The sequence below is a fragment of the Marmota monax genome, unplaced genomic scaffold, assembly GCF_021218885.2.
Source record: "Marmota monax isolate L192 unplaced genomic scaffold, Marmota_monax_Labrador192_F-V1.1 WCK01_AAM20220418_F8-fsc00081, whole genome shotgun sequence".
In the NCBI taxonomy this organism is placed as follows: domain Eukaryota; kingdom Metazoa; phylum Chordata; class Mammalia; order Rodentia; family Sciuridae; genus Marmota; species Marmota monax.
Genome location: NW_026695234.1, coordinates 3,397,197 through 3,425,094, shown reverse-complemented (window position 1 = coordinate 3,425,094; position 27,898 = coordinate 3,397,197). Strand labels below are relative to the sequence as shown.

Genomic DNA, 27,898 nt, shown 5'->3' with positions numbered 1-27,898 from the left:
TTAGCTTTTAGCAGTAGATACTGAAATAATTATAGATCTCTCTCTCTCTCTCTCTCTCTACACACACACACACACACACACACAGGATAAACACTAATTTCTTAGCTCTGTCTGTTAGTAGAGCTTAGGAATGGTGCCATCTCACTAACAGTGGACACATTTGGCCATTGGATCTTGGTTTCTAAATACCATTCTCCAGTAAAATGGTATCTAGGAAAAATGGTGATTATAGGGTTGGAATAGGAAAAAATGTTCTTATATTTTCTGGCACTATAATGAGCCTAGAGCACCTTTAGTGCCAGAAACAAGGAAGTGCTAAAAATACACAAGGGTGAGGGAGTGTCAAAGGGATGTAGGTGCCAACCCGAAAGAACTCTCAATGGCTTAAGTTGGAACAATTTGAACAGAAAAATAAATGACGTATTGGAATAAAAGTATAAAATAAGTATATATGTGCTTATACTGATATAAATGACTGCATAAATATATGGATGAGAAGACACAAATCTTCCTTACTGAAAAATTCCAGTAGCTTAATACTCTCAAATCCTAAGGTGGGTTGGACTTAGTGACTTGCTTCTAAAGAATGAAGAATGATGAGGGGAAAACAGTAACTTCACAGGGAGAAGCCTCACAAGCAGTTACTTAACAAGATGACCAAGGTAAATATCATAGTTATATTCATGTTGATAACCTGTACCCCCTGATAGGTGATAAAAAGGGCACTTCACCTTTGTGGTATTGCAGAAATAGGCCTATACATATATGGACAACCATTTTTAAACAAATGGTGCTGGAATTGTTGGATATCCACATGCAAAAAGAAAAAGTAAACTTATATCAATACTTTATGCCCTATGCAAAAATTATTGCAAAATGTATTGTATACTGAAAAACTAACTGAAAGATCAATAAACTTTAGAAGAAGATGTAGGGGACAATTTTTATTACCTTGGGTCAGGCAACGGTTTTTTATATGTGACATTAAAGCTCCTGCACACATATATTTTCCAAATGAAGTCACACTGACAGGTACTAGGGCTTAGGGCTTTAATCTTTGAAGGATACAGTTCAACCAATAGCAAATGTAATTTGTTCCCAATTAAGGATTATTTTCCTGTTTAAGATAGGCAAATTGAGAATCTCTATACACCTTTTCATGTACTGTATCTTCTACATCCATGCTTAGTCTTTTCTAATATATCAGTGTTATGGTTAATAAAACACAAATTCCTCTGAAGATATTATGAATTTATTCTAGCTTTTGTCATTTATTCAATTTGTGGATTGTTTATCTGTAGCATATTATGCGAGTTCCTGTTTTTGTTTTTATTTTTAGCAGAAATAGGGAGTCTTACCACTTTGTGCCATATCTTGTTAGTTGGGCACCAAAATAATGTTACCCTGGCCCTTTGTTTTATAAGATCTGATGCCAAAATAGCTCCTTCAGGTTCTACTGCTGTCTCTTTCCATAAAAGTTAGTCATGAGTACATGAAATTGAGTGAGAGGATAAGTGTATGCTCTTTTCTATTTACTTAGAACCTACACAGACTCCTGTTATTTCTAATTCATCTCCCGTGTGGATTCCTTGATCTAAATGAACTAATTCATCCTAAGGAAAAAAATCAAGGGTGAAGTGTAGGATTTGAGTTACAGGGATATTTTTTTACAACATTATTATGCTGAAAAACTGGACCCAGCCTAAATATGTACAAAAGGAAATTTGTTAAATTAATTAAATAGCCATATTATAAGAACTTGCAATCAAAAAATATTTACAGCTCTGTTTTTCAATTTTTTTTTATTCAAATATGTTTATTTATGACTTCATTTGTCATTTTGGGAGTATAAGATCCAATACGATGACAATGAGATTTAATAAACTATAAAATAATTAAGCAAATAATTTGTTAATACTTTGAAATCAAACATAGCTTAAAACATGTGATAAATATAATTTATAGATTGCAAAAAAATTAAAAAATTTACCTAAATACTATTTTTTAAAATTTGGTTGATTTTATTACTGGCAGGAACACTTTCAAAACTTTTTATGATAATGGTAGGAATACTTAGGAGATAATATTGAACATAAACATGATTATATTTAAGCAGACAGGCATATAGGAAGCTGAAATAAAATCCATTTTTTAATTAGAAGCATATCATATTTCTATTCATTATCAAATCTTTTGTTTTGTTTGGAAGTTCCGAATATAAAAATAAAGCTAACCAGTTCTGATACATGCTCCAGAAGGGCCTTCTTATGAACCCCTAGGATTTCATGGAGCATATTTAAAACCGATGCTATAGTGAAATATTTAGTGATGTAAAATATGTTGTTTTATTAAGTTAAAGTTACAATATATCCAGTATTCTTTAATTTTCATAAAAGAACTTTTGTACACTGTATACAGAAATCTATGTATAGAAAAATAAAATGTGCTTTATATACAAAAATTGCTGAATCTGAGTTTATGGGTGATTCTTGTTTTCTATTTTATTTTTAATTTTTAAAATATTATTCATGTATTTCTTTGAGTATAAAGAAAAAGAGACATTTTTCATAATAAAAAGTAGAGAAGCATTGCTTGTATGCCAGCCTGCCTGCCATCTGTCCTTCCTCCCTCCCTCCTTCCCTTCCTTCCTAGTACTAGGGATAAAACTCAGGGCTTCATGCATGCTGAGCAAGGGTTCAACCACTGCACAACATTCCCAGCCCTTTTTATTTTTTTATTGTGAGGCAGGGTCTTGCTCAGGCTGGCCTTGAACTTGTACTCCTGATTCAGCCTCCAGAATTGTTGGAATTTTAGGTGTGTGCCACCACACCCAGCTGGAAACTTCACATATTAGAAAGATAAATCCCATTTTTCAATCCCTTAGGAAAAGAGATTATCTTGAAAATGTAATAATGTTATTAGTTTACTTAGGATCAGTAGTTCTATGTGTTTAGTATATTAAGATAAGCCACATATTTAGCAGCTAAGGGAGAGCATGGAACTTGAATGTCAAAATGAACTGAACTTTTAGAACAGTGGTTCCCAATTCTGGAATGCTATAAGAAGAATGTCAGAATCATTAAGAGTGGGGTGTGGTGGTGTACTCCGGTAGTCCCTGCTAGTTGAGAGCCTGAGGCAGGAGGATGGCAGCCTGGGCAACTGACACCCTGTCTCAAAGTTTGAATAAGTAGGGAGGGGCGTTGGGGATATATCTATGTTGTAGAGCACTTGCCTACCATGTATGAGAACCTGAGCTCAATTTCCAGCATCGAAATAAAAAAAAGAAAAAGAAATAAAGACACCTTGTGCCCAATCCTCTCAAATTCAGTGCTGTGGTGAACCGTTGTACTGTTGAACATATACCCCTGTTTTAATTCCTTTGTTTGGGGTCAAGAAAAAAAATTTTGTAGCAGAAAGTTTGAAATGGAATGCATATAACTAATTCTTTCACCTTTCCCCCGTAAAAATGAGGTGTTTTTCCCTCTATGTAGTGGTATGAAGGCAAGAAGTGTGGTTCTGTGATAAAATAAGTGGATAGCTAGCTAATTCTGATTGAGGAGTTGTTAATATTTGACATGAGAAAAAAATATTTTAAATAAAAATATCTTTAGTAGAAAACCAAGAATTGCTTTTAATGTATTCCATAAATTAACATTAATATAACATGTTATATATATTTTATATCATATACAAGTTTATAGTATATAAAATGCACAAATGTTTTATATACACATGCGTGCACACGCGCTCTCTCTCTCTCTCTCTCTCTCTCTCTCTCTCTCTCTCTCTCTCTCTTTCTGAATAGATCCAGTAAAAATATTTTAATGAAAAAAAATTTCCTCAAGAAGAGAACAAAGTAATTTCTTTGGATGTCTAGAGTGGTGTTTTGTTTTTTTTTTTTTGGTACCAGGGATTGAACTCAGGGGCACTTGACCACTGAGGCACATCCCCAGCTCTATTTTGTATTTTATTTAGACAGGGTCTCACTGAGTTGCTTAGTGCCCCGCTTTTGCTGAGGCTGGCATTGAACTTCAGATTTTCCTGTCTCAGCCTCCTGAGCCACTGGGATTACAGTGTGTACCACCATGCCTGGCTCAAGTGTGTTTTATAGAAGATTTAATTGTAATGCTATTGGTTGTGGTCAGTTTTTTTAGTTTTATTTTGTCTTTATATTTTATATTATATATTCATACAGTGTCTTAAGTTTTATGTATTTATGGAGAAACACTTGCCAGTTGAGGGACATGATGACCTAAATTTAGAGATATATAGCCAAAAGACTTATCCATAATGCATTTCTTTTTTTTTTAAAATATTTTTTGTTGTAGAAAGACACAACACCTTTATTTTATTTGTTTATTTTTATGTGGTGCTGGGGATCGAACCCAGTGCCTTATGAATGCTAGGCAAGCACTCTACCACTGAACCACAACCCTGGCCCCTCCATAATGCATTTCTTATGTAATTAAAAATTAAAGTAGAAGACATGAAATATGCTCAATCTTTATTCCATTAGAGTTCTACATGAAAAATATATGACCTTTTTCTTTTTGCACAATAGATGTATATTGGTTTAGTTCTAGTTTTGAACAATTTTAGAGCACAGGGGAGAAAACTTAAGTTTATATTTTTCTGATTTCCTGTGCTTCCTTCTCCTGTGAATTCTGGGCAAGTCCTCATCTGTTTAGCTTTCTGATATAGGCCTGGCTGTGATCATGCTTCTTTGTACTTCATAGATTAAGTGCATACCATGTACAGTACCTGAAGATAAGCAGGGATCTTGAATACTCTGTGGTTTGGAGGCTAGTGTAAATATGGTTGGTTTTCCTCATCAGATTTTAGAACTAAAACATTCCTTTTTCTGTAATTAATTGCTTCTTTGTAAGAAATGTTTATGAATTTGTAAGATAAACTCATGATTTTTTTTTTTTTTTTTGGCACTGGGGATTAAGCTCATGGGCACTCAACCACTGAGCCACATCCCCAACCACATTTTGTATTTTATTAGAATCTCACTGAGTTGTGCCTCACTGTTGCTGAGGCTGGCTTTGAATTCATGATCCTCCTGTCTCAGCCTCCTGAGCCTCTAGGATTATAGGCATTTAAAAAATTCTTTTTCCTTGCTACAGATTGCTATTCTTATGGATATTTTAGATTTCTTCTTTCTTAACTAATGCAACCAAACTACAAATATACTTGCAATTTCAAGTGAAATGTAGAAATCTAGAGTAGAACTCTTTTATATTAGAAGATATGCTAGCTATATTTATTTTAAAAAGTGAAATAATTGACATTATTTTTTAATTTTACATTGTAATAAAATTTTCAAGTTCACATTGAAAAGTAATTACTGTGTATTGGTGCTTGTCTCCATTGCACTTCAGTGGTGCTGGTAAAAGCTAAAACTGTCTAATTTTTCAGAAGCACAGTTGTGTCTTTTAGCAAATTTGTACAAAGCAGATTATCTTAACAAATTTTGCTCAACAATTCTCACGCATTTTACAAAATGTTAACAATGTATTTTATATAAAATTTGGCTGGGAATAGTGCCCCCAATTCTGATTAAGTGAACATTTTTCTTATTATTTTTACCACCATAACTTGAAATAAGGCAATGTAAAATGAGATTAAGATTTAAACCTCCCTGTCTTTTTTTTTGGTAAATCATGAGGTCATTTTGTAGAATTCAGGTTATTTTATTTGTTTAATGATGTTAATACTTCTTCCATAAGCCTGAATTTGTTGGTTTGAATGATGTTTAATAGAATGAGGATACCTGTTTAAGCATGTTTGAACTATTTTTTTTCTTGGCAGTTCTTTTTACCCAGCTTTTTGAAATGAAAGAAATTATGTAAGGTAATACTGATAGTCCATATCTCAAAAGAAAGTCATTTAGAAATCTTCTAGGAAATGTTCACAAAGGTAATAATTTCCCAGATTATCCATAATAGAATGAAAGCCTTTAATAGCCATTATAGTCATTGCTAATTATTTCCCCACTTTAGAGATAACAACCAATATCCAATTTATAATAGCTCTGGCTGAAAGAATGAAAATTATTTTTAAAAATTTAGGGCTGGGGTTGTAGCTCAGTGGTAGAGCACTTGCCTAGCATTTGTGAGGTACTGGGTTTGATCCTCAGCACCACATATAAATAAATAAGTACAAATAAACATCAATCAACAACTAAAGAGTTTTTTAAAAAATCTATTATTTGTCAAAATACACCCAGAAAATAAGAGAGCTTTACTAAGGATCTTTGGGTGTTTAAATTCTTCAGTAGCAATGGTGGTATACTAATCTATATAGAAGTTAATTTGAGAAATTACATTACATTATAGTGAATCATTTTTGGATTTTATATCAGAAATGAGCTCGTTGATTCTTGTCATTCTGTGGTTTGTATTGCAAGGTACAGAGCTTTAAAGCTAAAAACACCATGAAAAATTCTCCATGAGTCATTCTGTCAGCTGTAGCTTCTGCTTTACAGTCCATTTGGTATAGCTAATGTTTTATTGGCAGCTCTCCTAACCAGTTTTTGCTCTCTGGATCTATATGCTAATAATAAAGTATCTCGGTAATATGGACAGTTCTTCCCTTTCTCCTTCTCCTCCTTCTGTCACCAACCTCCTTCCTCCTCCTCCCTGCCCCCTCCTCCTTCCTTTCTTTTTTTTGTCGGTTCCATAACCTTAGCTCTGTTGATGACTCTAGGCTGGACAGACAAGTTATAAAATGTTGGTGGTGAAAGTATGAACTATATTTTTTTGCTCTCGGGCATGGGTGGTGGTCATCTACTACTTTTCATTCTGTGATCTTATTGTCCATAGATCTAAAGATTGAATTAACAGTTCAGCTACTGTTGGCACTATGTGCTAAATACTGTACTTTTTATGTTTTGCAGACAAATGCTCTTTTAGCTGTTATTTTGTTAAAAATGACATAATACTAGATCAAACTGGTTCAGATTCTAATTTAGTTCCAAATTTGAAGTATTATACTTTAGGCTGTTTAAATTATTTTATAGATAAAGATCCAACCTGTGGAATGTCTTAATATTCAGTCTTGCTATTTTAAAGGCAGTGAGGATATAAAGGACTTCTTTGCTAATAAATGGTGGGTATGGTCAACACAGTTTCACTAGTTTGAAAGAAAAAAAAAAATCACTGATGCTACCTGCCAGGAAAATTAAAGTTTAGATTTTAACCTGATCTTTTTCTTTTTTAAAACTCTATGGCAGGTGAGAAGTTTATTAACTTGAGTATTGATGTAAATTTTATGTACTATGACTTGGTGAGTTAAATCTATGGTTTTCATCACTGGCTTTGAATTCTGCATTTCTGTACATTTTACAAATTTTTACTAAAAACCTATTCTGAGTATTAAATTGAGTTTTCTATTTCACTTGAATTCAAGCCACTAATGTTCAGATTTTATTTCTGTTCTTCCTAATAGCTAATAATTAAGTGGCATGTTATGCTAGGCATTGTTTTTCATTTTCTAATTTAATCCTCAAAACAAATTTGTGAGGTAAGTACTAGTATTATCTTTGCTTTATAGGTGATGCCTAGAGAGGTTAAGCAACTTGTAATTTTAAGCTCCTATTAAACTGTGAAGCTAGAATATGAACTCAGTTGTTATTTTCTGAGGAGTTCCCTGCACCCAATTCTTGAAATTACATGGAATTTTGATTGACTAAAATAATCAATAATACTTTATTCTAATCCCATCCTGCCCATTTCTGACTTCTGCACTGATATGTATCAACATTTTTATGAGGGCTGAATGTCAGAATTAACTTATTATCTAATTTGAAGTTTTTCGTTAGCTTAATTGTTATTTACTGTGCAGTTTTTCTGTCTAGTAATTCTCCTCACTGGATTGGATTCCAATAAAATGGTGTTGTATTTCATGGATCTGAAGGTATAGTACCCTGCCTTCCTACCGCCAAACACACATACACACATTATAACATGCTCAAATTGGGATGTATGTTACAGTGGAATTCTTAATAATTCTAAATTATTCTAACATTATTTGGCTGCTAATAATCTTGGCAACTATTCAGTGTAGATAAAATTTCCTTAATTATGTCTCCCTCATTTCAGTCATCTCTTATTTAGAAGAACCCTCTATATTCCCAAATTTTCTATTAAAACTAAAAATATGGAGAAAAATTTCTAATCCCTTGGAGGAAAGAGAAGGACAAAAATTGGAGTGTGATGTCCTCATTCTTATGTGGTTTCACAGCACTTTTTACTGGAGTATTGTCAAGGCTAGTTCTTTATTCATTAAAACGTATGATTTCTTATAAACAGTTTATTACAATATGTGACAACACAGAAACTTGGTGACCCTTTGAAATTTCTTTTTAATCCAAAGGGAAAATTCTGTTTAATAATCTTTAATCTTAAAGGAATATGCCAATTATAAATGCCCCCCTCCATCCCATACACATGTACAAGCTTTTCTTTCCTATTCATTTTTTACTGGATATTTAATTAACAATCACATTCTCCTCTACACTGAAATAACATATTAGGAGGGGGTGAAGGAAGACCTCTAATATATTGCTGCCTTGAACTTTAATATTAGAGCTCAGAGCTAGGAAAGGGCATTCTGAATCTAGTAAAGGAATGTATTCTAAACATTTAAGACGCTTGTTTGGGGGCTGGGGATGTGGCTCAAGCGGTAGCGCGCTTGCCTGGCGTGCCTGCGGCCCGGGTTCGATCCTCAGCACCACATACAAACAAAGATGTTGTGTCCGCCGAAAACTAAAAAATAAATATTAAAATTCTCTCTCTCTCTCTCTCTCTCTCTCTCTCTTAAAAAAAAAAAGACGCTTGTTTGGGATTTCTGGGATTCAACTATGCTTTAAATAGGAAAATAAAAGTAAGGGCATCTAGTCTGATCTCAGTGACTCAAATTCCTGATAATCCTTTCCATTTTTTTCATCATGATTCTTAATACTGGTATTTTGACTTTGATATACAGAAAAATGCATAACATATATGAGATGTTCATTATTTGCTTATGTACCTAACCTAGTATTTTCCTTTTTTTTATTTTATTGGTTCCTTTTAGTTATACATACAGTAGAATTTATTTTGATATAATTATACAAGCATGGAATATATCTCATTCTATTTAGGACCCCATTCTTATAGTTGTACACTATGGAGGGATTGACTATTGTGTATTCATATATGAACATAGGAAAATTATTTCCAATTCATTCCTCTTTCTTTCCTTTTCCTTTCCCCTTCCTTCTCTGTATTCCCCTTTGTCTAATCTACTGAGTATCTATTTGAAAGCCAGACAGGTTTCACTAGGCACCTCTAATGTTATGTTACCATTCAAATACAGCTGTTCCATGCAAACATATAAACAAAGGAGATTTTATGATTAGACTATGTGGTGGACAGAGACTTGAGAATATAGGATTTTGTTCTCCAAAATTTGTATCATATGAGGCTAATGTTGAACAGGGCCACTTTTTAGCTTTCTGATCTGCCTCTCTGTGGCATTTGTTAGTATTTATTTTCTTCTCTCCCTTGGCTGCTTTTCTGATTGATCATCTTAAACTCTCTCATTGGCTTTCATCTCCATTCTCAATTCTGCATCTGTTAGTCATGTTATGTCCCGCCCCCGCCAAGGATTTGCACCTTGGCAATTTTCTGTGACTTGCTATTGCAGATTGCTGTGACCATCAATAGGTTGATGAATCAAATTTACAACTGTGGCCCCAGGCTTTTCTTGGGGATTATGGCTTCCTACTTCTGGCTCTCTGATTATATCTCTGTCTTAGTATTCAGAAGCTGGTAGAAATTTTACAAAACTATAGGATTATCTCAATTTTCTTATCACAAATAGAAAGATAATAAAATAGGCTGTTGACAGTGTTATTTATGGTGTATATGCATATGTTTGTATATTTATGTATATATTTGCATATTGTATGTGCATATTTGGTTTTGCATATACTTTGAAGTGGAATTCAGAAAAATATTGATTTAAAAATTTTTTATTTGAAAAATTATTTTTTATTTGTCTTTTATGGATGTAGTAAGTCCATTACGATAAGCAAGTTTTACTGTGATGGTTTTTGTGCTTTATCTTTTTGTTTTGTTGTCTCTTTACACTCCTTTTCCATTCTCCTGTAAGGGAAAATATTTCAGGAAACTGGGTTACTGTCAGTAATCTGGGAACTTCCAGGATTCTTTGCCAGTCCCCCTAGATGTTGTAGATCCTGACGCAAGTAGCATTGTTTTAGGGAAGGAGTTTTTATAATGCTGTAAGGCAGAGTGGTTAGCTAAGGTTGATAACTGCAAGTGTGTTATCCTTTGCAGATCAGTTGGAAATCCTTTTCTGCCAATTTGTATACATATCTATAAATTAAAAAACATGTTTCCATTCCTTCCCACATCCTCCCAGCAAGCATATTTGGACTACATAGGAACTCCTGCTTCTGAAGATTTGGTTGTCTTTTATAATTGGTATAGTCCCTAGAGTGGCATCCTCTTTCTTGTCCCAGAAACTCCCTTCCTTGTTACTGCTAAATTCATTGTGTGTTCACATGCCATCACTTATTAGGGAAATTTTTAGATTTGTTGTCTTTTTCTGTGGACACTTTGTGTGTGTGTGTGTGTGTGTGTAGGGGGGGTTGGTGCTGGAGATTGAACCCAGGGCTTTGTGCATGCGAGGCAGGCACTCTACCAACTGAGCTACATCCCCAGCCCACTGTGGACACTTTTGACTTAAATAGTAGTTAAAGGGAATTGTAACTAAATTTGTCTTTCAAGGTTTTTTTTTTTTTTTTTTTAAACAAAACAAAACAAAACAACCTCCATCCAAATAAAAATATAGTCATCCAAGTATCATTGCTTTATGTTTGTTACTATCTTTTATTAATAGCCTTTTAAAAAACTCTACTTTTACTGATGTTCTTAGTAAAGCACTCACTGTTCTTACTACCTAAATAATCTTTATAAAAAATATCATAGGTTGAAATAATGGGAAGATATTTGACTTAGTGTTTATGTGTAGCATCAAATGCTTATCAAGAAGTCTCTTAATATTTCTTTAAAAGGAAGACAACCAGGAGGAAATGCTTTGGTTCTTGCAGTTTACAGAATCTTCAGAAAAACAAATAAAACAAAAAAGTATCCTTTGCATTCTACTTTTGAAACTTAAAAAAAAATTATGTATGTATGTATGTATACATGCATGCATGTAGTACTAGGAATCAAACCTAGGGCCTTACACATGCTAGGCAAACACTCTACCACCAAGCTACATTCTTAGCCCTTCTTATTTTATTTGGAGACAGGGTCTTTCAAAGTTGCCCAGGCTGGCCTTGAACTTGTGATTTTCCTGTCTTAGCCTTCTGAGTAGCTGGGATTATAGGCATGTGCTACCATGCCTGACTAGAATGTATTGTTAATAGCTAACAGTACTACCTGGGTAATTTTACAAAAAAAAAAAAAAAGAATTCTCTAAGTAAAGCTAAACATAAATAACTGAGGATCATGATTTTTGTTGTTGTTGTTGTTGTTTATACCAGTGATTGAACCCAGGGCCTTGCACATGCTAGGCAAGCTCTCTACTACTGAGCTCCATCCCAGCTTTTTAAAAATTTTATTTTGATACAGGGTCTCTGAATTGCCAGACAGCCCTGAACTTAAAACCTTCCTGTCTTAGCCTCCCAAATAGCTGGATTATAGGTGTGTACCACCATGCCCAAATTCTATGATTTGATCTTAATCAAAGGGTAAATACAGATCCATAGTGCAATAATCAGCATCCAGATATTTTGGGAAGTGGGAGGTTTCCTTGGATTTTTTTTTTAAAAAGTTATTCTCAGGGACAACTGGTAGTTAATGCACTTATACTTTAAGATTAAACAGATTAGGGGCTGAGGTTGTGGCTTAGCGGTACAGTGCTTGCCTAGCATGCACCAGGCACTGGATTGGATCCTCAGCACCATATAAATGTAAAAGAAAGATATTGTGTCCACCTAAAACCAAAATATAAATATTTAGGAAAAAAGGTTTAAAAAATTAAAGATATTTTTAAAAATTGTGTCTCACCTCTTATTCTACCTGTTTGTTGAATCTTTCTTTAGGAAAGCTAACATAAGATTTAAAATCTTTATTCTGGTTTAGTATAATTAATAAATTTAATAACAGAATCCTACCAGCGAAGTAATTACAGACATCCTTTTTTTTTTTCCCCTCTCTTATAGGTTTCCCCTCAAAAAACCTATAAGGTAAGTTGTTCATTTGCACTTCATTCTAAAATTTAGGTTAAATTTTAATTGAAAGCATTCCTTTGGAATTACAGGGATTTTTATGGGTTTTGAGAATGTGTATTTAAGTAATAAAGAATTTCATAATGCTTCACAAATTTAAAATGTAACAGGTGTTGTGTATTTTTTCTGGAACAGCATTGTTTTGATAATATTTTCAGTGTTTTTAATACAAGCATTTAAAAAGTTTGTTCAAATTGATATTTAAGGTCACTCCCTATGAAGAGATTTAATTTTAAAATCTGCTTGTGACTGTTTTGAATTGTGAGTTGTTTGTAAGGTGAAAATGGATTGCTAGCTACCTTTAATGAACTTTTTGTACTAGTTTAGTCTTAATTAATTCAAGACAATAAATAAAAACATCCAAAATGTTCAGATTTGTGTCTATATATTTATTAATTTCCTGGGGAAGAGATATCTCTTTTCTTTCTCATCTTAATTATTATAATAAATATTATTTTAAATGTAATATGTTATTCCCAATTATTACAGTATGTTTATCATTTTTACTGACTGAATTTTCCAGGATAACAGTGCAATTAATTAATAGTATATATGTCATGTATATACACACACACATATATATGTATATATATGTGCCATAGTAGTATATGTGTCATAGTTAGGGTCTTATTTGTTGTCTAGCCATTATCTGATCAGTATAATTGATTAGGCCTTAGAAAAAATAATAATTTTGGTGTCATCTTCTGCCTGAAGATGGTTGGCTAAGATTTCTGTGGCTAAAACTATGTAGGCAGGCTTAAAGTGAGGCTTGCCTAAGTTTGGTTTGTTTTTATTAACTGTTCTCATGCATGCTGTATTTATACGGTGATTTTGAACTTGACTATAGTGTGTGTGCATGTGCATGCACATATATATACATATAGATGTATATATTGGGTTAAGGAATGTGTTTATTCCATTTAGGCTCCATTTTCTTATCCATTAAATGGAAATGATAGTGATTAACCTGTGAAAACCACAAAAAACTGTAAGCAATTATTTCTAAAAATAAAATAAGACTTCAGTAATGAATACTATTTTTATTATTTGAAAGCACTTTTATAACAAGTAAATAGACTATGTATTAAACATAGTATAGATTGGATTTTAAAACCTTTTGAAAAATATAAACTAGAGAGGCTTATGAAGCTGTATAAGGTAAACTAGTTTTCCGAGTTTCCTTTGTAAAATATGCTTTTGGGATTTTTAAAGTTAAGTTTTTATTCTAATGCTTTACTTCTTGTAAGTATTTGGTTGCTTTGATTTAATTTAGGCATGGAAGTATTTTGAACCGAGAGTCACCAACAGATAAGAAGCAGAAAGTTGAACGCAGTGCATCACATGACTTTGACCCCACAGGTAAAAACACTAGTTGGGAATATTGAGAATAGTGAATATGAGAATAATACTGTTTAAGTTACCTGAACTCCTCAGGAGTATTTGTTTGATCTGCTAGTACTCTCTGTATACTCCTGTTATACAATATCAGATCTTTGCATTCAATAGGAATGCCTGCATTTTTGACTTTTAACACTATAGATTCCACTATGGAAACATTATTATAGAGTATATTTTTAAAAATGATGAAAAGAAATGGGTATATCATAATTGAAGATTTGAGTCACACCAAGGACTTTTGTTGAGATGAATCATGGGGTGTAGGGATGTAACTCAGGAATAGAGTGCTAGCCTAGCATATCTAAGGCCCTGGGTTTGATCCCTAATACCACCACCACCACAAAAACAAAACCACAACAAAACAACAACAAAAAAAAACCCCAGAACACACACACACACACACACACACACATGAATTATGGTATGAATGGTAGTATGTCATAAAATCAAGGTTATAACAACTACAAACTTTTGGAGTAATTTAAAAATTCATATATGATCATAGGGAATGTGAGTATTAGAGAAAATGCAATTTTATAAATTTAATGATTATCTTTTTAGGGTAAACAAATGATCAAATATCCCTTTTCTTCAGTCAGAAATTATTATTACCTCAGGGAGCTGTCTTTCAGCCTCTGTAGTGTTAATCTTTCCTAGAATTTTCATGTTAGCATACTTTGTATTCTTAATGCTGTTCATATAGATTGAATTCCTTTTATAAAATATAGGCTTTTCTTTTTGCTTCCTCCTTGTAAACTCAGTATTTAATTTATAAAAATTGCTTAATAGTTTTGCTTTTGTCATTTGAAATTGAAACATGTTCTTTGATCACATAGTGTTTTATTTAGTTTTACAAAAGATAAAGCAAGTAATCTCAGATAAATAAATATAGTGTCTTAAGATATCTTTACTTAGAAATGTAATTTTAAATATTTAACAGTGATATGTTTTGTATATGATTAAAATGTTTCATACTTTTAGTATATGTGCCTCTTTTATTTTGAAAACATATTGTAAATATTATCTAGGAAAACTACGAAGTGGATAGCTAATAATTTACCTTCATATTGGATAGTAGGTAAAAGGTAATTTCAGTCATTGATTTAGGAGTTTTGGGAAGTAGGAATAATAATGTCAGCTATGGATCTCCATAAAGAGAGAATTCTCTGACACCTAATTTTGAAGTCATGGGGTTCAGAACCTTTCACTGATATGAGTAGTTACAATTGTCTTGCTAATAAGTCATAAGTTTCTGCCCTATATTCATTAAAATATTATAGTCTTTTTAAATTTGTTCTGTATTCCTCTGTGATATCCTCATCTCCAAAGACAGATTTAACAAAGAAGTATGTTACTTTGTAATGAGATTATTATAGCTTTTAGTGCTTTTGGCATCTCTCCCAGTTACAGATGATGTATTTTGTGGACTATTTATGTGTTGTTTTGTTTGACTGTAGTTTTATTGCACTGTCATTTCTTTGATAAATCTTTAAATATGTCATTACCTGTGCTATTCATGACTGTTCTAAATGCTATCATCTGTGATGTTCATACTTTGTTTGCACGATTTAACTTGATCATGATTCATTCTTTTTTCCCCATGAATTTTTCCCCTTACGTTGGTCTCCATATTTTCTATATCTCTCCTTTTCTCCCGCTCTTGTGCAGATAGTTCCTCCAAGAAGACAAAGTCTAGTTCAGAGGAGAGTAGATCCGAGATATATGGTAAGCTAATGTAGCTAATTCAGCCTTGCACCTTTGGAGCTTGCTTCATGCTGTTTCATTTTGTTTTTTGTAACTGCATCCTTTCTTGTGTTTGCTCTGCATGGCATGATCTACTGCAGGGAAAGGGAGCCTGGGGTTCTAATGTGGCTGTGATGTGGAAGCCTAAGATTGCTAGAAACTAACATTGAAGATTAAGAATAGGCCACATTACCCATCTTGCCTTTCATCCTGTATATTTTAGGAAAGTGATTGTCTCTAATATGTTTGGGTCTGGTTCCTCCAAATAACGTGGACTGGCTTTGAATTCTTGGCATCTTCTTCCTATGTCTTGTTTGCTATTTGGATTATGTAGAGTTTAAGCAGTTAATGTTAAATATTTTCCTCTAAGTGTATTACTATATTAGCAGATCTGTGGAATGTTTATTTTTAATTGCTTCATCACCTGGAAGAATCATTCTTATGGAATGTATCCATAATAGCAAAAATATAGAAGTATTTTATTTTGGTCCTTGAAGAATTTGTGCCTTTCCGAAATTTCCCTGAAGCTTATTCTGAATGTGGAAATTTCAAAATGATAACTTGAAAATAATCTTCATAAAGAATAAGCTTAACCTTAATGGTCAGCTCTTTTGTAATAGATGATGAAAACATTAATATTTTAAACCGTATCCTATCTTTCAGAGATTAAAAAAAACATATTTGTAGAAATTTCCTTTTCCTTTGCAGTTTTACCTGCTTACTTCTCTTATTTTGGCACCTAATAAGTTTTTCGAGAAAAGTGAATAGGAGAGGCATTACCTGGAAGTAAGACTTTTAAAGTATTCTCTGAAAAAATAACATACTTCTTTTTAGGAAAATTTCAAATTCAGCCTCAAGAAAATAAAAACCCAAATCTTTTGTAATAGAGTTGATCAAATGAAAGTTTACCTAGATGTAGGTGTTTCCTAGTTTGAAGTATATGAGAGGAAAACATATGCAACTGCCCCTTCCTCTTTTAAAACATCTTCCTACAATTGAGCCCATAATATCTGATACTGTTTAATATTATGAAGGCTCAGTGTTTGGTTCTAAATTAGTTAATGATATCTACATTAGATATATAAGCCGTAGTTTTTTACTTGACTTTTTCTGTGTAGTTTGACAGACAACGTATAGAAGGCCTTGTGGCATGTAAATTTTATGTGCTTTCTTTTCCTCCAAAGTATGGCTTCCAATGAATAAGAAATATAACTTCCCAATTCCTGTACCCTCTCTTTCTGTTATATGTAAATAGCTTCCTATGGTTTAGTCTGTCCTTGGAAACATCAACACTGTTCTGATAGTTCCAGTCTTTCATAGTAGCCTTTGTAGTATGTTTCATCTTCCTCACCATTTTCCTAGATATGTGGTTTGTATGTAGTTACTTGTTGTTTGCTTTGGATGAGGGCAAAAATTTAGGAATCTATGACAAGAAATATTATACTAATATTTTCCTTACCAGTGATAGGAATATTACACTAGTTTAGACACGCTGTTAGCTTGGTAATGATAGAAGCATTTTAAGTGGTAGTTGGGAAGTGAGGTGTGGCTCCGTAAGAACCCTTGAAATACCTTTTTTGGAAGGAACTGAGCCACTGGTCCTCAAAAAAGCATTCCTCAGAGCGACGAATTGATTAGAGTTAGTGAGTTAGCGTGCTAATGTAACTCTTTCACATTACAAATGTTTTATCAACTGTATGGATAGACTTATGTAGACGGTATGCAGTTAGTGTGGGTAGAAAAGATACTCAAAGGTGTCATGGAAAGACTGGAAATGTGACAATATGTCTGAGAAGAGTCATAGCTACTGGGGGACTTTCTGCTTTAGTGTATGGTCTTATTTCAAGCCTACTTCAGACTTTTGAGGAATAAACAGTACAGTCTGAGTAATCCCTTATCTGAAATACTAGAGACCAGAAGTGTTTCAGATTTCTAAAGTTTTTGGATTTTGGAATATGAGGATATACGTAACTCATTATCTTGGGCTTGGGACCTAAGTCTAAACATGAAATTCACTTATGTTTCATATATGCCTATATACATAGCCTGAAGATAATTTTATATAATATTTTAAATAATTTTGATTGTTTTGACTGAGACTTATCATATGAGGTCAAGTGTGCAGCTTCCCACTTCCAGTTTCTTGTTCAAGAGGTTTAAGATTTAGAAACATTTTGTATTTCAGGTTTTTGGATTAGGATTATCAACCTGAACTTTAAATATCTTGGTTTGGGTACTTCATAGTTTATGTATTTTTAAAAAATGCATATATTTTTCTTAATCAGACTTCTCACATCTTTCAAAAGAAAAGTTCTTGTTTGATTTTTGCTCCCATCAAGTTGTTCCTCTTTTTTTAGTGTTTTTTTAAATATATTTTTTAATTGTAGATGGACACAATACCTTTATTTTATTTATTTATTTTATAAATAAATAAATAAATAAATATTTGGTGTTGAAGATAGAACCCAGGGCCTCGCACATGCAAGGCAAGCGCTCTGCCGCTGAGTCACAACCCTTGTCCTTCTTCAGCCTTTTTAAAAAAAAATATATATATATTTTTTAGTTATAGTTGAAATAATATCTTTATTTATTTATTTATTTTTATGTGGTGCTGAGGATTGAACCCAGCACCTCACATGTGCCAGGCGAGCACTTTACCGCTGAGCCCCAGCCCCAGCCCCCTTCAGCCTTTTGAAGAGTGTTCTACATGAACCTTCTGTGTCCTTATAATTCTTTCATTTCTTAACCTCTTATAAACTGACTTCTGAACTCATGCTATCTGAACTATGAACCAAGACATCCTGCTTGAAAAATCCATTAGCTTTTTCTTGGTTCTTACCTTCCTTCTGAACCATTTGGCAATGCAGTTACTTTTCCTTGTTTTCTATATTTCATCAATTTGGCTTTTTTTTTTTAATCTTTGTAATTGTCTTGTCTTTGTGTACTGATTGCTTTTTACTTCTTGTCTTATACTGTTTCTGTTCCTAATCTTTCTTCTAGCTGCCAGTCACGTTTTAATTGTTTGTGGTATACTTTCACTCTAAGTCACCCTCAAATTCAGAATGACCAGAGATCAATCTTCCTCTTGATTTACCTAATTCTTTCAATGACACTATAGTTCTTCCATTTACTTCCTCTTATTTCCTTATAGTCATCTTTTACTTCTCATTGTTTTTCAACTGTTTTCTCCTGTTTTTCAACTATTTGCCAGGCCACCTTGTTTTATACCATCTCAGTGTTTTTTATCCCTCACTCTGATTCCATCCCCACTGCCTTGTTTAGTTTTGCATGCCATGAGACTTTTTTAATAGGTTCATAACTTTGTTTAACTTCAGTTTCACATTTATTCACTTCCTTGTCTTTATTTTTCTATATTCTGCCTTGACTCATGAGATTAATATTATTAAAATAAGTATTTGGTCATTTACTTGTTAATAAAGTACAAATAGTTATTAAGATATGTAATAATTTGTTTCTAAATTATTACTTAATCTACTAGTATTCACCTAAAGGTACCAGACGCTCTTCCAAATTTTGCATTCTTCAACTATATCTTGATATTATACCTTTGCTCAGTTCATATACTGTTGTCTTGAATGATTGGTTTATGTCCTGTAATTTAGAATCCCATCCATCCTTTAAGGCTCAGTTCAAATACTGATACATAATTATAGTTAAATAGGAGGAATAAGTTTAACAGATCTATTGTTCCTTGTGATTAGTGACAATATGTTATATTCTTGAAAAATGCCGAGAGAGTGGATGTGGAGTGTTCTTACAGAAAATGATAACTATATGATTTAATACATTTGCTAATTAGTTAAATATTTACAAACTGTAGAATAGTTAAATCTAAAATTTTTATTATACACTATAAACACATACAATTTTATCTGTCAATTAAAAAATACTGTCTTTTCACAGGGCTTTTCCGAGGCTGCTCAGCTAATTTTGTTGTTTCTGAATTTAACATCCAGCTTTGTGTCTGGTTATTTGCATCTATATTTATATTTGCACCCTCTATGGTACCTGGCTCTTTGGAGAGGTACCTTTTTCTCAATTTTATTGTTTCAAACCCATTACCCTATTACCTTCCTTTTTTTAAAAAAAATTATATATTCTAATTTGTTAGACATGACAGCAGAATGCATTTCAATTCATAATATAGATATAGAGCACAATTTTTCATTACTCTGATTGTACACAAAGTAGAGTCATACCACTTGTGTCTTCATACATGTACTTAGGATAATGATGTCCATCTCATTTCACTGTCTTTCTTACCCCTATCCCCCTCCCTTCCCTCCTTCCCTTTGCCCTATATAAAGTTCCTCCGTTTCTCCCATGTTCCCCCCACCCCACTCCCATTATGGATCAGCATCCACATATCAGAGAAAACATTCGGCCTTTGGGTTTTTGGAATTGGCTTACTTCACTTTTAGCATCATGTTCTCCAACTCCATCCATTTACCTGAAAATGCCATGATTTTATTCTCTTTTAATGCTGAGTAATGTTCCAGTGGATATATATACACCACAGTTTCTTTATCTATTGAAGAGCATCTAGGTTGGTTCCACAATTTAGCTATTGTGAATTGTACTGTGGAGAGTTACTTTCTTAAGTGTGTTTCAAGTGAATGATTGCTGAATTTGAAATCAAGTATTTTAGTATACAGAAGTGATAGAATAACATCTTGGCCCATCTTAATTGGCTCTTTCTTCCCTTCTGAAAAAGTATAAAGTAGATGTACAAGTAACTTAGAAAAGAGACTTATAACTGGGTGTGGTGGTACATGCCTGTAATCCCAGTGACTCCAGAGGCTGAGACCAGAGAATCACAAGTTTAAGACTAGCCTCACACTTTAGTGAGACTCTTGTCTCAGGTATAAAAAGGGCTGCGGATGTAGCTCAGCAGTAGAGTGCACCGAGGTTCATTTCCCAGTAGGGCCCCCCCCCCAAAAAAAAAATAAAAGAAAAGCAACTTGTTTCTGATAGTGGTCTAAAAGAATGAAATCAGTATACTTGGAACTTGAGGCTCCTCTTTCTGGCAGCATTGTGCATTTAGAATGCAGAGGCTTCTTAATCAAAGGATTATCTGAGGACTTACTCATAAAACATGTATGTCTGGCAGCAGTTTAAAAATGAGCTGTTTTTATTAGGTTGCACATGGTTTTTCTTCACACCCTTCCCCGAAGCTAATTCTTAAGAAGTGAGACTTAAAGAAGTTTGGTCATGTAATAAAAGAAAAGGCGAAGAAAAACTAAAAATGTGTGCTCTCTAAGGCGAAAGTAGCATAAGGAGATTTAGCATGTTGCCTTACATATTTAACACTCCATTTTCATTAATTTACTATCTGGCACTGTAGCTCTGACCTTTTTAAAAAATATAGTGAAATATGACAATACTGTCTCTCTCTCTCTCTCTCTCTCTCTCTCTCTTTTTTTTTTTTTTTTTTTTTTTTTTTGCGGTGCTGGGGATTGAACCAAGGACCTTGTGCATGTGAGGCAAGCACTCTACTGACTGAGCTACATGCCCAGCCCCTCAAATTTTTCAGAATACGTATTTTCACTTTTTCTTCTTCACTCCAAAGCATTACAAAGATTTACTTTTTTTTCACCTTCAAAATATTATCACTGAAAATTACCTATTGAGCAACAAATAGTCTTTTTGTGTTGGTTTCATATGCCACGTTATTTGTAACAAAAAAGTCCTTTGTTATGAAAGGGGAATAAAATTTAGGAAGGAATAATTTATGTAAATTTAGCAGAATATTTTTATTTCACTGAGAATAAGCATGATATCAGTTTATTGGCTTCCAGGGGGAAATATCAAGGCAGGAAATTTAAAAAAATTAAGTAGAGGGGTTAGTTTGGGGTAGATTGGGGATCAAATTGTTTTTGTTGGAATTTTGCCAGACCAGAGATTAATTAGTGTCCTTACAGAATTATTTATTTACTTTGCATGGTCTTTAGGACTCTGATTTTCTTATTTAAAAATAATTGGGTATGATTTATTTCAAATTTCTTTTATGTAAAATAAATTCAGATTTATTTAGTGATGCTTTATTGAACACCTATTATATGCCAAGCACTGTGCTAAAGAATAGAAAAACAACTAATAGGAGTCTATACTTGCTTTCTACACATTCATAGGCTAGTAGAAAAGAAAGCTTTGCAATACCTTTTGATAAATGCATTTAGAGATACACTTACTCACCAATACCACATATATACTTAAAAAATAAATATCTGTGAACAGTCTTCATGTGACACCAAGAACCATGGGGGTGAAAAAATATTACTTTGATAAGAGTTTCAAGGAAGTTGAAGCCTTTTTACTGTCTTCTTCTTAAACATACTCTGTCTCTATATAAAGTGCTGGGATACAGCTTACATCCAAGTGTTTGTGTGATTTTGTAAAACTCATTCAGAGATGTACATATTTGTATGATAGTTAGATTGATAAACTTTATCATAGTGAGGGATTTAGCAACAAAACAAAACCATGGCCTTCAACCAGAAAAAGTAAAATTGATAAATGTTAGTTTGGGGATTTTTTAATTCATGAAATTCAAAATGTCTGTTTTGGTGTTAGATTCCACCTTTCTCTTACTCTTCTTTTTATAACATATAGGGCCTCTTGTCTGTACCATAATCTGATTCTTAGTTAGATATTCATTGTTTGTTTCCCGACTAAAAATGTAAGTTCTTTGAGAGCAAAGACTTCTAGTAGTTTTCTGTTTGTTTTTATCTTTACAGCACCTGCAGACTGCAGTGTTAACTAACTAGTAGATGAATACTCAAACAAATTTGCTAAAACAAAAGTAGGTTTTTTGGTCAAGGACTTTGCTATAATGTAATAATTTAGTCAGTGTTGATGATTTCATTCTTACAGAAGGTGGAATTTCCCCTGAAGTGGGTCAGAATAGCTTCTGTTCTACAAGTAGATCATGTATCTCTAGAACAAAGAAAAAAATTTGATTTGATTGTGAGTGGGAGGTAACATCATAGAAGAGAGCATTTGAGATTGGATTTCTGAATTATGACTTAGTTTTCCCTTTATTATGACATAAATCTAAATTTATGCAGATGGCACAGATTAACAAGGCAATAGGGTATTATAATAATTATTATTAGTAATAATAATAATATAATAATTAATTTGAATTCATAGATTCTGAACTGATTACATGTTTAAAATGTAAAGTACATTCTTTTTGTGGAGGTCTAGTAATTCTTATGTGTTGAAGTACACTAGAGTCTCAGATTAGCAAGTAGACTTAGAAGAACAAAAGTGAATCATATTTTGGGGATGTAGAGAAGAGAAAGATGAATAGATGTGTGCTTAGCTTTTTTCCCTTTTACTCTTTATCCCTTGTACCTCATTATCTCCTTGATACAGAATTAAGAGAGAAGTTTATCAGGCTGGAACTATTATGAATTGGAAAAAGCAAATTTACAGTATTCTGTAAATAATGTATGCAGTAATCCTAATATATTAACCCGTAGCAGCCTCTTAGGACCCTAGACATATTTGTAAAAGTAATTATGATTTTTTTTCTTTTTAATCACTTCCCTCTCTGGACTTCCACTCATCTCTAGACTCCTCTACTTTTCTGAATTTCATTAGCAATTTTTAAAAAATTTCTTCTGTGCCAGAATACATGCCAATTTCTGAACTAAAATAGTGAACAAGATATAGCACTCTGCACTTTTGAAGCATATAATAATGAGGGAATAAAACCAAATACCATCAATGTTCATTGATGGTGACATGATGTGATAGGAGTAAATAGAGGTGCAGGGGGAGTTTACATGAGGATATTTAGGTAAAGTTTTTTGGTTTTGTTTTTCTCCTGGCTGTACTAGGGATTGAACCCAGAGCCCCGTGCATGCTAGATAAATGCCTTGTACTGAGCTACATCTTCAGCCCTAGGAGAAGCTTTTAAGAGGATACGATTTGTTTCTTGACTTTTTGCTGTCCTTCATCTTCTAGAGAAGATAAAAGAAGCCTTGCTCTTGACAATTTCCCTTCTCTCTTTCTTCCCCATCCAAAACATGAATGAGGATTGATTGTCCTGAGAATCATTTGCATTAATGATTAGAGTATATTAATGTAAAAGTATTCGTATTTGGTTTTTAATGGTGACATGGATAGATGGGTAATACATTTTTGTTTTTTGAACTGGTAGCTTTCTCACTGAGCTAAATCCCCAGCCCTTTTTATTTTGAGTTAGGGTTTCCCTTAGTTGCTTAGGGCCTTACTAGGTTGCTGTGGCTGGCCTTGAACTTGTGACCTTCCTGTCTCAGCCTCCTGAGCCTTTGGGATTATAGGAGTACCCACTGCACTCAGCTAGATGGTTAATATATTTCCGAGCAGCAAACTCCAAGGGCAATGTCCCTAATCATAACAATATAAGAGCTAACATTTCTGAACCCTTTCTGTTTGTGAGGCATTGAGCTAAGTACTTTATATATGTTATATTAACTTTATATAGTTTATACCCTTCTGATTTGTGGTTTTTCTGATTACTTGAAGGAGGCCATTGAACAGATGAAAGAGTTTGAATTCTTATAGTCTATTTCTCTTCACCCTCATTACAATTTACTGTTTTGTGGGAGTGGTGAATTTGTGAAAACAAATACTGCTTAGTACTTAGTAATCTCTAGAGTGATGGCTAACAAGTTGTTTAATGTTGAAAACCAGTTTTATTGAAATAAGAATGACTAATTTTAAGTGTGAGGTTTGAAGAGTTTTGACAAATGAATATACTCATGCCATACCTTAATTAAGATATAGAACATTTCCATCACCCCAGAAAGTTCCTTTGTTTCTCTTTGTAGTCATTCTCACTCCTCTCCTCCGCAATCACTATTCTGCTTTTTTGTTTCTGTACTTTAGGTTTTCCTCTTTGCATTTAAATCATATAATGTGTACCCTCTTTTGTATTTGGCTTGTTTTGATTAGTATATAATGTTTTTGTGATTCATCCATGTTTGTTGTATATGTGAGTAGTTTTTTTTTTTTTTTTCTCCTTGCTAGGTAATTTTTTAGTATGGTTAGACCTACAATATGTTTATCCATTTATCTGTTGATGGACATTTGAGACTTTTTGTGCATATGAATTTTCATTACTTGGGAATGAAATTGCTTGCTGGTTCATATGTAAATTATGTTTAACTTTATGCAAAATTTTCAAACTGTTTTCCCAAGGGTTTGTACACTCCCACCAACAATGTTGTGAGAGTTCCAGCGGCTCCATATCCTTACTAACATTTGTTATCATCAGTCTTTTTATTTTTAGCCATTCTGGTTGGTAGAAAATAATTTCGTTGTGGTTTTAATTTGCATTTTCCTGATGATGGCAGATGTTAAAGCACTTTTGCATTGTGCTTTTTGGCTGTTGGTATATCTTTCTTTGTGATATGCTTATTTAAATATTTTGCTCCTTTTAAAATTTGTCTTCCATTGTTGAACTGTAGAGTTGCTTTTTAAGATATAATCTGGATACAGGCTCTTTGTCAGATATTTGTACTATATTGTGAATATTTTTCTCCCAGTCTGTGACTTGGCTTTTCATTTTTGTATCAGTGTGCTTTTAGAGAGCAAATGTTTTTCAAAGTTTTGAGACCAGTTTACCAGATTTTTCTTTTACAGTTGGTTCCCTTTTTCTACTAAGAGATCTATGCCTATCCTTGGATCTTGAAGATTCTATGTTTTTTTCTGGAAAGTTTTAGCTTTTATGTTTAGGTTCATGGTCTGGTTTTGGTTTTGTTTTTCATGATGCTGGGGATCAAATCCAGGGACTTGCACATGCTAGGTAAGGGCTCTGCCACTGAGCTACATGCCCAGCCCTCATGATCTGTTTTAAATTAGTCTTTGTGTGGGATATGAGTTTGAGGTTCATGTTTTCTATATGGGGATCCTGTTATTACTAGTCTTTTGTACTTCATAGGCTCACATACTCATAGTGCATCATTATCAGCAAGCATATACAATGGTAAGAATATATTATTAATATATTAAACCTATCCTTTGTACATCAGATTTATTTAAAAGATTGTGGTTCTTGGTATAAAAATCTTTATTTAAAAGAAGTGTTTGTTTTTCTAATCATCTTTTTCTTTGTTATTTTATATGTTGTGTGTGTGTGTGTGTGTGTGTATTTTTCCTGTAAAACTGAAAATATACAGTCTGTCCAGTGCAGAGTTTAGGAACTTCAGATTTGATCCTTTATAAAAACAAGTAATCAGGGTTCTAGTCTGAAATGTTCCTCTTTCTTTGGTTGAGCCCTTTTTTCTCTCACCTTGCCTGCACAGTTTTAAGTAGAAGGGAACAAATTGTCCTGTAGGAGTCAGGTGAATATATGAAAAACATGAAAGGATAGGTTGGGCCCATAGGTTCGTTTTCTTTTCTGTTTTTTTTTTTTTTTGTGTGTGTGTGTGGTGCTGGAGATTGAAACCCAAGGCCTTGTGCATACTAGGAAAGTGCTGTTTTACTAGGCTGTATCCTCAGCCCTCTTTTCTGCTTTTTTTCTCCTCTTTTATTTATTTGTTTATCACAGTATGGGATATTGAACCCAGGGACACTTTGCTACTGAGTTATTATATCCCCAGCGCTTTTTAAATATTTTAATTTGAGACAGGGTCTTGCTAAGTTGCTGGAGCTGGCCTTGCACTTGTGATCCTCCGGCCTTATCTTCCCAAATATTTGGGATCACTGGTGTGTGCTACAGTGCCCAGCTTTCTTTTTGTTTTTTCTATGAGCCAGAGTTTTTCTTCCCTTGAACTCTTTCCTTCTTCAGGTATTCTGTAAGCACCCCCTTTCTTTGTTTCTATTTTCCTGAGTATATTTTATTGAGGTTAAGATTGAATTTCTCTGGAATTAGATACTCCTGGCCTCATGTCCTGTAGTCTTCAATTTTCTTAGGTGAAACACCAATTAGAGTACAGTGGTGTAGGATTTTATATTACAAATAATTAGCATATGTGTGGGTGGACTTTCCTTTTAATTGTCCCATCTCTAATACTTTCTTTTCCAGTTTATCATCACTGTTTTTAATCCTGGAACAATTCTACTTTACTTCTCTAATGAGAAGACAATATTTGTGACTCTTGTGATATTATTGTTTTATTTATGGGTTGGTGTTTTTATAATATGTGAGTTTCATGAGCTATGTACATTTCTTTAGATAGAAAACAGTTCATTACGAAAATATAATCATTACCTTTTTCTCTCTATTTTCTCTCTCTCTCTCTTTACTCTGTGGATCTTGTATAGGTCTTGTTCAGCGTTGTGTAATCATCCAGAAAGATGACAATGGATTTGGGCTGACAGTCAGTGGAGACAATCCAGTCTTCGTACAGTCTGTGAAAGAAGGCAAGGCATTTTTAAAAATAGTTCTATTATTTGGAAGCAAACAGTAAGAATAGAAAAGTTTAAATAGTGTCTGTTGCCCAGAATAGAATAATTGCAGGGATTGCAGGTCATAAGGACTATTGTACTAGATTTATCTATAGTGTTAAGGAACGAATTAACCATAGTTGAATTTCTTTATACTTCATAGAAAGAAAACAGTTCTTAGTTTTAGAAATCATGTTACTCCTTGATCATGACACTTGATGTGTCATCACTTTTAGAAGTCTGTAGAATTCATTTCTTCATAACACTAGTGATATTTTGCTAAGGATAAAGAGATGGTAATGGGCTCAAAACTATCAATTCTTTTTCCCAAATGATAATGATATCACCTTTTGCTATTACCATATATTGAATACTTCCTTTATGTGGAGGGATGTAATTCGAGGTAGGGTTTTTTTTGGGGGCGGGGGAGTGAGTGCTGGGGATCAAACCCAGGGCCTTGTGCATGCAAGGCAGGCACTCTACCAACGGAGCTGAATCTCCAGTCCATTGAGGTGGATATTTTTTGTCCCCATTTTTTAGGTGATACTGAGGCTTAGAGTAAAAAAACAAAATAAGTCTGAGTCACAGAAATAGTGAGTGGCAGTGGCAGGATTTGAATAAGTACATCTGACTTTAAGCCTGTGTTTTTAACTGCTTTGCTACACTTCCTCTTTTATCAATGAATATAAATGAATCAATATATTATGTAATTAATTTTTTATACAGATGGAGCAGCCATGCGGGCTGGAGTACAGACAGGTGATCGAATCATCAAGGTAAGGAAAAGACTATTACAGCACTCATGGTAAGATTATAAAACAACATGTACTAGCTATATAGTTTTTTCCACTAGGATTTTTATAAAAAGAAGCACATTATATGTAGATCCATTAACTGTAAAACCCTATTTCATTTCTTTTAAATTAATGTTACCTTTTACTGAATGGCATAATGAAAGACTTGAATAAGTAGGCATGTATGTTCTTAAGTAGGAGAATAACTCCCTATGTTATATAGATCATTTCTGTCCAGATTAATTGTAAGCAA

General features: G+C 33.4%; 1 protein-coding gene across 10 annotated transcripts in view; it reads left to right on the top strand.

The window, feature by feature from the left end:
* The window catches only part of Arhgef12 (Rho guanine nucleotide exchange factor 12), a 159,005-nt gene that overhangs the window by 70,212 nt on the left and 60,895 nt on the right, over positions 1 to 27,898 (top strand). For 5 of the 10 annotated variants that reach the window (XM_058577128.1, XM_046438586.2, XM_058577125.1 and 2 more), the window contains 4 exons: positions 12,242 to 12,265; positions 13,581 to 13,666; positions 26,729 to 26,827; positions 27,578 to 27,627. In XM_058577128.1, the coding sequence (XP_058433111.1) occupies positions 27,589 to 27,627 (39 nt within the window). In that variant the 5' untranslated portion in view covers positions 12,242 to 12,265; positions 13,581 to 13,666; positions 26,729 to 26,827; positions 27,578 to 27,588. Of the gene's footprint in view, positions 1 to 12,241; positions 12,266 to 13,580; positions 13,667 to 15,373; positions 15,431 to 26,728; positions 26,828 to 27,577; positions 27,628 to 27,898 lie in introns of all 10 variants that reach the window. The other 5 variants (XM_046438584.2, XM_058577126.1, XM_058577123.1 and 2 more) reach the window with 2 other exon arrangements.